General features: G+C 40.6%; 2 protein-coding genes across 7 annotated transcripts in view; both read left to right on the top strand.

Annotated features, from left to right (window-relative positions):
* Positions 1–7,270, top strand: part of RTN1 (reticulon 1) — a 182,469-nt gene extending 175,199 nt beyond the window's left edge. For 3 of the 4 annotated variants that reach the window (XM_089522793.1, XM_089522794.1, XM_089522795.1), the window contains 2 exons: positions 3,526–3,584; positions 5,823–7,270. In XM_089522793.1, the coding sequence (XP_089378919.1) occupies positions 3,526–3,584; positions 5,823–5,865 (102 nt within the window). In that variant the 3' untranslated portion in view covers positions 5,866–7,270. The remainder of the gene's footprint in view (positions 1–3,525; positions 3,585–5,822) is intronic. The other variant, XR_016281043.1, reaches the window with a different exon arrangement.
* A 4,311-nt stretch (positions 7,271–11,581) lies between these two features.
* CCDC175 (coiled-coil domain containing 175) overlaps positions 11,582–13,271 on the top strand; it is a 43,684-nt gene continuing 41,994 nt past the window's right edge. Inside the window, exons 1-2 of one of the 3 annotated variants that reach the window (XM_089522798.1) lie at positions 11,582–11,626; positions 13,050–13,135. In XM_089522798.1, coding sequence (XP_089378924.1) covers positions 13,094–13,135 — 42 coding nt within the window. In that variant the 5' untranslated portion in view covers positions 11,582–11,626; positions 13,050–13,093. Of the gene's footprint in view, positions 11,627–12,250; positions 12,330–12,674; positions 12,849–13,049; positions 13,136–13,271 lie in introns of those variants that run through there. The other 2 variants (XM_089522797.1, XM_089522796.1) reach the window with 2 other exon arrangements.

Raw genomic sequence — 13,271 nt, forward strand, 5'->3', positions numbered from 1 at the left:
TTGGAAGATCTTTGGGTTCTATTTCCCAAAGGACCATAAAGCTCACCTTGCTCCACTGATAACTATCACAGCCTGACCCATCTCACAGGACTGTTGTAAGGAAGACAGACAGACTTATTATCTTGATTCTATTGGGGAAAATGTGATAATAAACAAATGTGTGGTGATAAAAGTTGAGTCTCCTTTATCTGAAATCCTTGGGACCAGAGGTGTTTGGGATTTGAATTATTATTATTATTATTATTATTATTATTATTATTATTTTGGGAAGTTATGGAATGTTTGCATATAGAGTCCTCCCTCCGTTCTCTTGGGATCCACATTCCTTGACTATCTGCAGGAGGTGAAAGGAGGGGGTTAAAATGGGGTTTGCGCCTGTTGTGCATGCCTGCATGCCACTGCGGGAGCAAACCTCCCATCATTTTCCATTTTTTGCACGGGGGTTCAGGAATGGAAATGCCACAAAATTGGAGGGAGAACTGTACATAATGAGAGATCTTTGAGATGGGACCCAAGTCTAAAGTCTGACATTGATTTATGCTTTATATACACCTTATGCACATTGCCTGAAGGTAATTTGATATATATTTTAAAATAATTTTGTGCATGAAACAAAGTTGGTGTATCTTGAACCATCAGAAAGCAAAGGTGTCATTTTGTCATGGTTTTAGATTTTGGAGTATTTTGGATTTCAGAAAAGGGAAACTGTGTCTGTATTATGAAAACCAGCAAAAGGTCGGAACAAGGTACCAAGCTCTGATCACATAGCTGGGCATTTCATTTTGACCTCTGAATGAGGTCACACCACCGCTGTGGCCAACATAGCAGAATGCATTGAAAACACTCGGCATTGGAATGGATGGCTCCGTAGGTTCTGGGAAGATCTGGAGCAAATGGTGACTTAGGGCCAAAACAGATGGCCGTATGCGGATGGTTTGACGCTGCTCCTTTCAGTGCCGGATCTGGGCCTCAGCAACCACACGCCACAGCCCCGATCTGGCACAAAAAGAAGAGGCAAAATGCAGCTCCTTTTTGTGCTGGAAACAGGGTGCCCTTTCTGCTGCCGCCATGGCTTTCTGGTGCTCCTGCGGCATACGGCACCAAACAGCTGCTGCCATGTAAACAGCCAGGTGGCTTCACAGCATATGTCACATCCCAAAGCCACCAGGAAGCAGGTGTATTTTGCCAGTCTGTTCCAGCCCTTACTTTGCCCTATTATAGGGTGTCATACTCTGGGTTTGGAGCTGAACTGTCTGGATGTTGTCTAGACTGTTTGCACCAGTTTAAGTGTTTGGGCTATGAAATCATCCAGACTCCCTGCCCAGAGGATGCAGCAGTGGGGTAGGTGGGAGACGTTTTATTTGGCCATGAAAATAGGGCTAGAGGCAGCCTCATTGACATATAGACTGAAGAAGCATTGGTACCATTCCTACAGTGTGATGGCATAGTAGATCAAAATAATGGACAAAATCTGTGTAATGGTGAAAATCATTACAAAACTCTTAAAGGAAAACCAGAATTTTCTAGGTGCCAGTGAACTCTACAGCTATGGCACTAAAAGGAGTGCTGGATGCACCTGGCAGTGCCTGCAACAACAAAGTTAGATCCCAGAGCAGTTAGATATATCTTCACACATGTATCCTTCTTACTCACAGATGAAACAGTCAGTTCCTTGGTCCCAATAATATACAGTGGGCCCTAGGTACCTGCTAGGGTTTGGTTCAAGGACCTGAAGTGGATACCAAAATCCATGGGTGCTCAAGCTCCATTAAATACAATGGTGTCCCTTATATAAAATAGCAAAATCAAGGTTTCCTTTTTGGAATTTATATCTTTTGGAATATTTTCAAGCTGTGGATAGCTGAATTCATGGATAAACAATACGTGAATATGGAGGGATGACTGTACTATTAATATAAGTTTTTAAAGACTGAAAGTAACAGTAGTCTTTAATTAACCCATATTTTCAATGCACAAAAGCCTATTTTTCATTGCACATTTTATTTTCCTGTTGCACCAAATGTGTCCAGCTACATATTAGAATATTGGCTGATTCAGCAATTCACTGCTGGGGTTTGGATGCTTTTTTCTCTCTAACACATACATTTCTTTTCTGAGATTTGTGGATGATGTGGAGAAAAATCAAGCTGCAGGGTGAGCTTGTGGTCATGAATAGCTTAACATGCAGCAACACCCACTTCAGAGAGAGTTTCATAGGTCTTTGAAGTGATTTTTATATGCAGATCACAGAATAAATTAAGCTAATCAAAACATGCCATATAAAATCTCCATTTATACAGCTGGGTTGTTTCTATTTCCTTCTCAGTCTGAATTCTTTGTTTTAAATTCTCTGTTCTAGAAACTGATTTTTTAAAGAATGTTTAACCTATAAAAGCAGACATATAGGTAAATGATGGGTGGATCATTTGGGGTCATTTGCTATTTAGACCCTTAGTTATTAGTCTTTTTTTATCCATTTATATCTAGAAAAACAACATCATTCAGTAATAATTCATAATTCAGTCAACATAATTCATAATTCAGTCAATGGCCAATATGGTGTAGTGGTTTGAATGTTGGACTACAGTTTTGGAGACCAGGGTTTGAATCCCTGCCCAGCCATGGAAACCCACAAGCTGACCTTAGGCATATCCACTCTCTCAGCCTCAGAGGGAGGCAAAAGCAATTCTCCTTTTGACCAAATGTTGCCATTTGGTCAGAGGAAGAGAGAGCTAGTGGCTGCTCCCACCTTGTGGCTAGCCCCCTCCCTGCTTGCCTTCTGTTGGCAAGGAAAAAACAGTGTTATTCAGGCAGGCTTTTAGTGTGTAATCATGGGATATTTTTTTAATATGGGTTTTTTGTTATATGGGGTGGATATTGTGGTTTTAATGTTTGTAATTTATATTGTTTTATGTGATGCTTTAATTGTTTTACTTTTTTAAAAGTCATTAAAGTTTTTTTTTTCTGTGACCTGTCTTGGGACCCTTTCTGGGAGCAAGGCGGCATAGAAATTAAACAAACAAACAAACAATCTTTGCTCCTCAATGCAGCTTGCATGTACTCCAAAAATCTGCTTTCAGGACTAGGAAACCCCCTGAGCCAGATACTGTGGGGCACTAAGAGAAAGTTTAATTGCAGTGGTGTAATGTTGGATTTTAGACATTCTTAAAGTGGAGATCAAATGCTACCACAATGAACACCCAGCTAGGACAAATGCTTCAAAAGTTGATGCAACATTGGCAGTGCGATCCTATATGTCTTGTTTAAAAGAAAGTCCCACTGAGTTCACTGGACTTTCTCCGAGGTAAACAAACATATGAGTGCAGCCTCAGAAAACACGTTTCCAGCTTCATCGTCTGAGGAAGGCTAGAGCAAAGGCTAGAGCAAATTTTAACTTTCTGGGGTAATATGGCAGCATTGTGTGTCAAGAGCTCTGCTAATTGTGTACATTTGAGAAATAATCTCTGTGAGATATGTAATTTTTCCAACATGTTAATTCATCCCCTAATAACTTCTTTTTTCCAGGCACAGATTGACCAGTACTTGGGACTTGTGAGGACTCACATAAATACTGTTGTGGCAAAGTAAGTAATTTTACGCAAAGCTTCCAAGATCATGCAATTGATGAGGAAGGATTTCTGAAGTCCAGTTGTTTAACAATCATAACAACAAAATGGCTCCACTTCTCTCAACTAGATAGATAAAGTTAAGGAGGTTTTAGGTAGCCAGGAATGGAATTTTATATGGAAGGACTGTGAAATCATGTTCAGTTCTGATACTCCAAAAAAAAACCCACCGTCTTCTGAATTCCTGGGTTAAAATTGTCTCACTCTTAGCGGCCCTCCAGAGAGACCAAATGTATTGCGGAGGCTGCAGTTATTCTAGTTGGATTTTTAACAAAAAAAAATGTACAAACACTTCTGTTGTCCTGGCCTATTTTCTGTCCATTCCTAGCACCAGCTGAAACATTTTATTCCCATCCTCAAATGAGTGTTTTTTTTTAATTCTGAGACATATCAGAACCAAAAAAAAAAATCTCTTCCTTCTTTTTTTTTAGTGCATCAGTGAAATGTCACTTTTTCACTATAACGCTATATTTAGAACAAAAACCAGAAAGGGGAATATCCTTCCAACCAAAACACCACCATAGCAAACTATGTCCCATTTTAAAAAAAATTACCTTTGGAAGAGTCCTGGTGCTGACTCAAGCAGATTTAACAGCCCCCAAAAAGAATGGGATTGAGTGACCATGGAAGAAATGCAAAACCCAATTCTTTTCTTCTGGAAAGAACCCTTTATTGTATGTTCTTTGGCATTGGTTGGCAAATCTCAAGTTTGCAGTAAGAAAACCAGGTGGATACTGGAAACCTGACATCTCTCTCTTTCAAACCTTGATTTGGGAAATACCATCAGACATTGGCTGAGGATGGTTTTATAGGAGAAATATGCAGTATTGCAGAACTGCTAAAGTAGTCCACACAGTTCATTCATTTTGAGAGCCAACAAGTGGAAGAATCTCAGCATAATGTTCCCTAACTCTTCCCCTTCTAACTACTAAGGACATCACTTCATACTAAACAACAACAACAGAAAATCCAAAGAAGCTGAAACAAAAGGCTACTATCTCTGCAGCAGAGCTCAACTCATGGCATTGACCATCAAACCACAGAGCCTTATACCCCACAACAGAATGGGCTAGCAGAGAGAATGAACGGAAATCTCAAAGAGATAGCACTCTCCTTGCTTTTAGAAGCTAATGTGGCTAAATGCTATTATTCTGAAGCCATTATGACCATTAAATATTTGTGTAACTGACTGCAAACCAAATCCAATGATGTAACTTTGTTTCAGTTGTAGAATGGAATTATGCCTAAAGTGAACCATCCAAACATTTTTGGAAGCAGGGCATGTATATATATTCCCAAGTAGAAAAGAGACAAACTTGATTGTAGAAGTGAAGAGGGAATTTTGGTTGGTTTTGCTAGAAATACTTAAAATATTCTAAATCCACATGAAACAACAATAAAATAAACAATAATTGTATTAATTAATTAATAAAATTAAGCTGTTCATTAAAATTACTCTGTTTATGCTGATGAAAGACCACAGCCCAAGTCTCATCCAAACCAAAATGCATATCCAAATCTATTTCAGTGGAAGAAAACTCCCACCACCAACCAGAGTGTATGGAGTTCTTTCATCCTCCAGATGTCTTGCATCCAAAATGGGCTACACATGCAGCGGCCCAGCCAAAACCTGAGGAAGTGGACAGCACATTTCTCCACTTCAGACCTCGGAAAAGATTCCCAGGACACAACTCTCAAGCTTCTGCCTTGCAGACCCTTGCTTTGACTGCGGGATTCTGGGAGTTGTAGTCCAAATGATAATTTTTTCCAAGTTTTCCCCCACCTTTCCTCATCTGTCAAGGCATCTTGTTTGAAGAGACCCTTTAGACAGTAAGGACTGAGCTCCTTTTCATACAATATGAAATAAGAGTTAATAAGAGTAACAAGAATTCCAGTTCTTGGATAGATAGGACAGTTGTTCAACCCACTACCCAAGCTTTTTCATGACCTACTTTGAAAATGCTCCACAGTTTTCAAGTCTCTTCAGCTTTGCACTTCTTCAAGTTGCTTGTTGAGAGAGGGACTGAAATAACCAAGAAGCATTTTTTCTGTATGTTAAGTGTAATTCAATTTTCCATATTCTTGAGCGGAAAGAGTTGTGCGAGAAGAATGCCTTTTTACTGCAGAAAATTAATTATACCACGCAAGAACATGTGTGTCTAATTCTTCCTCCCTCTCCCCATTTTTCCTATTCAGGATCCAAGCAAAAATCCCAGGTGCTAAGAGGAAGGCTGAGTAAAAAGCCGCAAGAATCCATCAGCTACAAGAGTGAATGTTGCGGGAGTCTGGGATGAAAACAGCTCTGTTCTTTTTACTTATAATTTATTGTTCCTTTATCTCTCTATCTCTGTCTCTCTCGGTGGTTGAAGGCAGATGTAATAAAAGGAAGGGAGCTCACCCCATGCCCCTCAGCCACAGGAGGAGGAGGGTTTCACACTGCCTCCACAAACAAAATGACTTATGCGGATGCTGGGAAATCAAACACCAGCTGAGTTGTCTGCCTTGTACATTCCTCCCTACTTGGTGATGTTTCAGGGTTGGCTGTGGCATCTCTGGCCCACAAAAGAGAGAGAGAGGGAAGGAAGGAAGGAAGGAAGGAAGGAAGGAAGGAAGGAGTGGCGTATGAATTTTCATATGTTTCTATTCATTTATTGCTAATGTCTTTTTTAATTTTTTTCTTCAAAATGCAAAGTTATTCCTGGGATAGTTACTCTGGGGCAAATATTTGGGTGACATCACAGAGAGGCAGCCAATCAGGACGGCTCACATCCAGGTTCCCCTTCAGATTGGCAGAACTGTTCCTGCCCCAGTGCGCAATCCTGGAGAGGAAAGGAACGTTTAGACTGAATGCTTTGAGAGTGTTCTCTGTTTGTCCCCACTGCTCTAAACATGTTACATCTGTCTTCACCCCTCTCTCTTTCAAACACCATGATCTCAGAGATGTGAAACAATAAAGCAGCTGTTCTTATTTTCTTTCTCTCTCTCCTGCTGTTTCTGTACTCTCTCTTAGCCTATTTGCAATCACGTGTGTCAAGCACTAAAGTATAGTAAAGAGAAAAGTGTTCTAGGTGTGGTTCTTGTGTTGCTTCTCAAGTGCATGATGGTAAGAGCCTAAAATACTGTTGAACTTTCTAATTTTTATTTTTATCTAGTGCTTCTACTACTACTACTACTACTACTTCTTCTATTGGCATTGCTTCGATAACTTTTAATGTTACATGTGGCTAGGACTTTCCTGCTTAGTGCACTGGCGCAGTTTTGGCTTCTATGTCCACTGGGTTTGCTGGTTGGGGTTATCTTTACTAACTATCTAGAATCGTAGACTGAGGTCTTTAAGTGTTGTTTCTTTTTCTTTTCAGCACAAGTGATAATAAAAAAGAGCAATTGGTACTTATATGGTATAATCCATTTTGTATAACTCTTTAAAAGACAATTCAACTAGAACCAACCCACCCAGTACTTTTTTGTTGTTGTTCTCAAGGGATCAATGGGCTGATTTACATGTATGGGAACTGAAGACTTCCGGCTTGTAACATGTATCACAAATTTGTATGACATTGTCTGTAGGACTTAATTATGGACTCTAAATATTTGCACTTATGTACCTGATACCGAATGCAGAAATAAATGTTACTAAATGTTAAAAAGAAGCTCTTCTTGACATTTTGGTCACCGTTATCATCATCATTTCATTCCACAATACTGCAGTGCATACAATCCCATAATATGACTCACTCTAACAGGTAGTTCTCTGCCCAGGTGTTGCTGATAGCACCCAAGTGTTGACAGAGGGATGAGTCTTCAGTATTCTCAGCAGGCAGTGCGATCATATTGGCATCACTGGAACTAGAAAACATCTTTCAGAAAAGCCATTTTTTATTTTTATTTTTATTTTGCTGTGTGGAAAGCAGTGGCCATGAAACCCACTGGATGAATTAGGGCAAGTCGCATGCTCTCAGCCTCAGGGGAAGGCAATGGCAAACCTCCTCTGAACAATTCTTGCCAAGAAAACCCCATTATAGGTTTGCCTTAGGGTTGCCATAAGTCAGAAATGACTTGAAGGCATGCACCATCAAAAATAACATTAGTTTAGTGAGGTATTTAGAATTTTCTACTAGCGAGCTCTGGTTTACTCTCCTGATATACAATTCCCAAGGTACCTTGATAAGTGATATATAAAAGATTAAATCACTTTAATTTTGTAGGACAGGCAGGTGTTCAGTGTACCTGAACTATACAGTGCAGACATCCAGTGTAGGACGTGGGCGTTTCCCTATTCATTTCAAGGGATGGGGCAGTGATACACATGGAAAAGCAGATTCAAGGCTTCTAAGATGCGACAGTGAACCATAATGGACAAAATATGTTAATATGGAGTATCTACCTCTTAGCATTCTGCTTTTCAAAGTTATTATTTTATAACTGATTACTAATAATACTCTGGTAGAGGCATAAACAGAAAGTTTAGGATGCTCTTTGAAATCCCATTCAGGGCCATGTGGGACTGTGAGTGAAGCTGTAACTTGGCAGCCCATTTCCCCCTGACTTGGAAGGAGACCCATTTAGATTACAGAATTGATGGTGGAAAATCTAGGCTAAATGTAACTGAATGTAAGATATGAGCCACTGGGGAAAATATGATATGGCAGTGACCAAAACTAAGAAAAAGTCACTTTTGCATTTCTGCAGGATTTGCTCAATGTCATCTGCAAGACCTCTACAACTCTGAAGTAAAGATATAAAATGGAGAGAAAGCAAGGAAGATCAGCTGTGTCCCTGAAAATCACCATTCCTGCAATTGCCCTAACAACTTGTCAAGACTGGGGCAGCTTATTTTTTTTTTTTACTGGAAGCTGGTCCTTTTATATCTTTACTTCAGAGTTGAAGCCTCATTAATTAGGACTTACTTTTTAAAGTTTGGCTGAGAAAAAAGAAAGAACATATTTAGTTCTGAAATCTTGAGGTGGGATGGGGTGGGGGCTTATTTCTTGAGTGGCTGTGCTTTGTACCCCCCATATCAAACTGCTTTTGAAACAGAAGCTTTGTGGGTGGGGGGGACACCTTTTTTTGACATGATACTGAGTCAGCAATCCCAATGGTCATATCTAAGCCGTTGGGGATACCTAAATTAGTACTCTGGATCATGGGTTTTCTTATGCATCTATTTTCTTATTTTCTTATATGACACTCTCACCTCACAACTTCATGTCAGTGGGGTTCTGCCACTCCACATATGCAACAAGGCAAGAAATCTGAGCCTGTTGAGTATGCTGGGCTTTGCAGTAGCTTGGAGCTGTGATTTCGTTTCAGCCTGATGGATCTTATAGTACTTGAAGCCATGCTTAGTTAATTGAAATGTTATGAGTCCTCTATTGTCTTGTTCTGGAAACGCTTCCACTGAGTTCTTTGGAAGGCAGTACAGAGGCAAAATGTTATATCTTGAAGCTCACTAAGAAACAAGTGTTTGAGCTTTTTCAGGTGGGGGAGAAAAGGAGGCAGTCGCTTCACCACTTTCTCTTCTTGCCTATGCGGCATTATTAAGCCAATCAATTGCAGAGAATATAAGATTCCTAAAGGTATAAGCACTTTGCTGGTTTATTGCAAAGCATTCACCATCCTTTTGTTTTGGTGCATGCTTTGGCCATTGTTAAAACTTCCTGGCTCTCAAGTTTTGCTGTCTGTCAATTTTCTCACATCAAGAAGGGGAAAATCCCAAACATACAATATGATGATGTATTTATAAAATTAGTATAGCGATTGGGGCCTAGTCATATTTCAACAGTCCAACTGCTGCACGATCCTTTTTCTTAGCAGGTAGGATAAGAGCAGAGAATGATGTTGCAAGATGGCTATATTTCAGCACGCAGAGGCTTTGCTTTCAGCCCCCAACCTTTGTGTGGTTTTTGTGAGCTAAAGAATCTTGCCAAGAAAACTCCATGATAGGTTTTTCTTAGGGTTGCTATATGTTGGAAGCAACAACAAAATGAGTTGCAGGTAGCTACACACCTCCTCAGAATGGGTTTAGTCAACTATGAAATCCAGTCACCCTCTGTATCCATGGATTTCTTATTGACAGAATCAAGCATTCACAGCTTGAAAATATACAAAAAATAAGCCTTCATTTTGCCATTTTATATACTGTGCCATTTTACTGTGCCATTGGTCTCAAGCATTCACAGATTTTGGTATCCATAGTGAGTCCTGGAACCAAACCCCAGCAGATACCAAGGGCCTACTGTACACCCACATTTTATATGGAATATTTAATTATACATTAACCTTGGTTATACTTTTTGAACACCTACTGCAATTGTAAGCATCTTGAGAGCATAATCACCAAAGGAAATCTCACTGTTCCATGGGGCTTAATAATGGCATGATAATGAGATTAAAGGGCAACCTTTTAATAAAAAAATAAGACAAGCAAGTATGCAGGGCTACATATATGTGGATCTATATATTTAAGCAGCTTTCCCAAATTATTCAGAAGAAAAAAACAGGATGAAACACCAACAGGTTTGCAAAACAGAAAGGTGCCAGGATTGGTGGGAGCATATAAAGGGATTTCTGCAAACTACGTTGCCTAGTGCTTTGAGCACTGGACTATGCCTGGAGACCATGGAAAGCCACTGGGTAACCCTGGGCAAGTCGTATACTCTGAGCCATCTTCATACATCTGAATTCATTTGAAGGCACACGACAGCAATGAAGGGATTGCTGCCTGGCACTTGAAAATGAAGTTTGAGACAAGCATAGAGTTGCCATGATGAAAAGTACAGATTGCTCCTGTGCTTCTCTAATACTTCTGTAGAAGAGGAATATCTTGTTGATGTCTTTCCCAGCATAACATCTTTACAAAGGACTTAAACAACATGCAAGCATTCTCTGAAGATGTCAGCCATAGATGCTGGTGAAACATCAGGAGTAAACTCTTCAAGAACATGGCCACAGAGCCCCCAAAACCCACAAAAAAATAGGCAGGCATCTGACTAACATTTCCAATTGTTTGGGTTTTTTTCTTCTTCACCTGTTTGGTTTGTAACATCTTGCCTGATGAAGAAGCCCTTGGAGCTTTGAAAGCTTGCAACAAGTATATTGTGCGTTTCAGTTGGCCAATAAAGGTATTACTGTTGGATTTTTGCTTGTACTTGTTTGTTGTTGCTTGTTACCTGAGTGCAGACAAGTGACACCTGCTGAAGTTCCTTTTCTACATAACCATGAAAGGTACAGGAGCCATTCCCAGTTTTCATCCTGGCAACCCTTGGGCATCATACTTATTCCAAGATAAATCATATTGAATTCAATGGGATTTCCTGTAAGGCACGTGTGCATAGGAGTGAAACCTGAATTAGCTTTTTAAAGTGATCCAGTGTAGTGGTTTGAGTGTTGGACTATGACTCTGGAGATCAAGGTTCGATTCTCAGTTCAGCCATGAATCCCATTGGGTGACCTTAGGCAAGTCACACCCTCTCAGCCTCGGGCAAACCCCTTCTGAACAAAACTTGCCAAGAAAACCCCATGACAGATTCATCTTAGGGTTGCCATAAATTGGAAATGACTTGAAGGCACACAACAAACAAGAGAGGGAAGGGAGAAGAAAGAAAAGATGGGGGCTTTACAAAAGGTGTGTGTGTCTATGTGTCTTTTTTATTACCATTATATTTATCATTGTCATTATTATTATTATTATTTTCTGGCCTCTCCTCAAGGCTCCAGGCAGCATACAGCAAGTTCAAACACAATTAAAAATATATAAACCCACAGCGAAAATACAGTACTACAAAAATCATTGAAATACACTCATAAATAGACTTATAACTGTGCCATGAACTTCATTGTGTTTTCTTAGGTCAGGAATCCTCACAGGTGGTTTTGCCAGTTGTCCCCCCTGAAATATAGCCTACCAGCACCTGGTATTCCTTGGTGGTCTCCCACCCAAGTACTACTCAAGACTGACCCTGCTTAGCATCCAAGAGCAGATGAGATCTGATGCCTTCAGGGTAGTGGTATCATGTGCCTTTGTGTCGTTTGTGACATGCCAACCTAGGGACCCTTATGGCAACCCACAAACCCCTATCAAGGTTTTTCTGGGGCTGAGAGTATGTGACTTGCCCAACCCAGTGGGTTTCCATGACTAAGAGGGAGGTCAGACCCTGGTCTCTCACATCACACTGCCCACCACCATTCCCCTCCTGCTCCTTTTTCTTTCTTTCCTCCCATTTCCTCCCCTGTTGCCCATCAACTGACAGCAACCCTTTCTCCACCATTAGTGGACATTAGCCCTAATGTCAGGGAGCCCTTGTGGCACAGTGGTTAAATGCCAGTACTTCAGCCATTCACACCACAAGGTTGTGCATTTGATCCCAGGCAGGGCTCCAGGGTCCACTCAGCCTGGCATCTTTCCTTAGGTTGCTAAAATGAGTACCCATCTTGTGGGGGGCAGTTGGCTTACACATTGTAAACCGCTTAGGGAGTGCTTAAGTGCACTGAGAAGCGGTACTGAAATGTACTTGCTCTTGCGATATGCTATTGCTATAGTGCAACTGCCTCAGTCAGGGCACGCCTGCTGCATCCTGTTGCCATGGTGACGCTGCGGCCTAGCTCAGATTTTGATGGTGATGGAGCCTGAGCCTCCTGTTCCTCCTCCTTCGTCCTGCTGCTCCAAGCCAGCCGCTGCTGCTGTAGGGCACCTGCAGGGTGTGGGTGAGCATCCCCTCACTCCGTTCCCTCATCTTTCAGCCCTTAGCCAGGATTCAAGTCAGGCTTGGGGTCAAGGGAAAAGGGGTTTGCCATCATGGCAGAGGTACCCCATGAATGGGCTTTTGAAGGGGGGAAGGAGGGGTTTTTTAAATTAATTTTTATTGAGTCTATATTAATATTAAAAATAACACAGAGAAAGAGAAAAAGAAATTCCACAAATGATTTTTCCCCCTATAATTTCTAGATTATACATGAGTATACACAGTATTTTTTAGGTATTTGTAGTATTGCAGAACTACCATGAGGGATCTGATGTCATATACAGCCAATACAGTTCCATCTGGCATGATACAATTGCTGTCTCTATCTTGGCTGCTGAGTCTGAATTGCTCATAGTCTAGTGATTTACAGGACTTGTTTAGGACCCTCTTCTCCAACAGACTGTCCATTGACCAACTGAGATGTTTCTTCATTCCTTCTTCGTACCATTGCTCTGCAGTCTTTCTCTAGTCTTCCCAGAAGGTAGATCCTCCTGTCATATTTTGCATAAGAGTATGCCCAGCAGCAAATGAGACCAGCTATCTCTTAAGACAGATCTAAACAAATCACCATGAAACTTTATTTTAGTATTAATACAAAATTTCAGGATCGGACTGTACTTTGCTCAGTTGCAAGTTGTGAAAACTTCAACTATTTTTTTCATTTCTTCCATTTTTATTTTAGAAAAGCAGCTTCAAAATGAAGGACTTGCATTTAACAAGGAAACTATGGAGCACCTTGAAGATGCTATTAAGGCCATTAAAGAACTGGTAATGTCAGAATCTAAACAAGCAAAGATCTTTGGTGCATAGATGGTAGGGAAGTGTTTGTGCTTCTCTGATGACCAAATGTATTTGTACTGGATATAGAAGTGACTGCTCAGGATATAGTTAGATTTTTAACTAG

The sequence above is a fragment of the Sceloporus occidentalis genome, unplaced genomic scaffold, assembly GCF_023333645.1.
Source record: "Sceloporus occidentalis isolate IW3139 unplaced genomic scaffold, rSceOcc1.0.p SCAF_4, whole genome shotgun sequence".
NCBI classification, from domain to species: domain Eukaryota; kingdom Metazoa; phylum Chordata; class Lepidosauria; order Squamata; family Phrynosomatidae; genus Sceloporus; species Sceloporus occidentalis.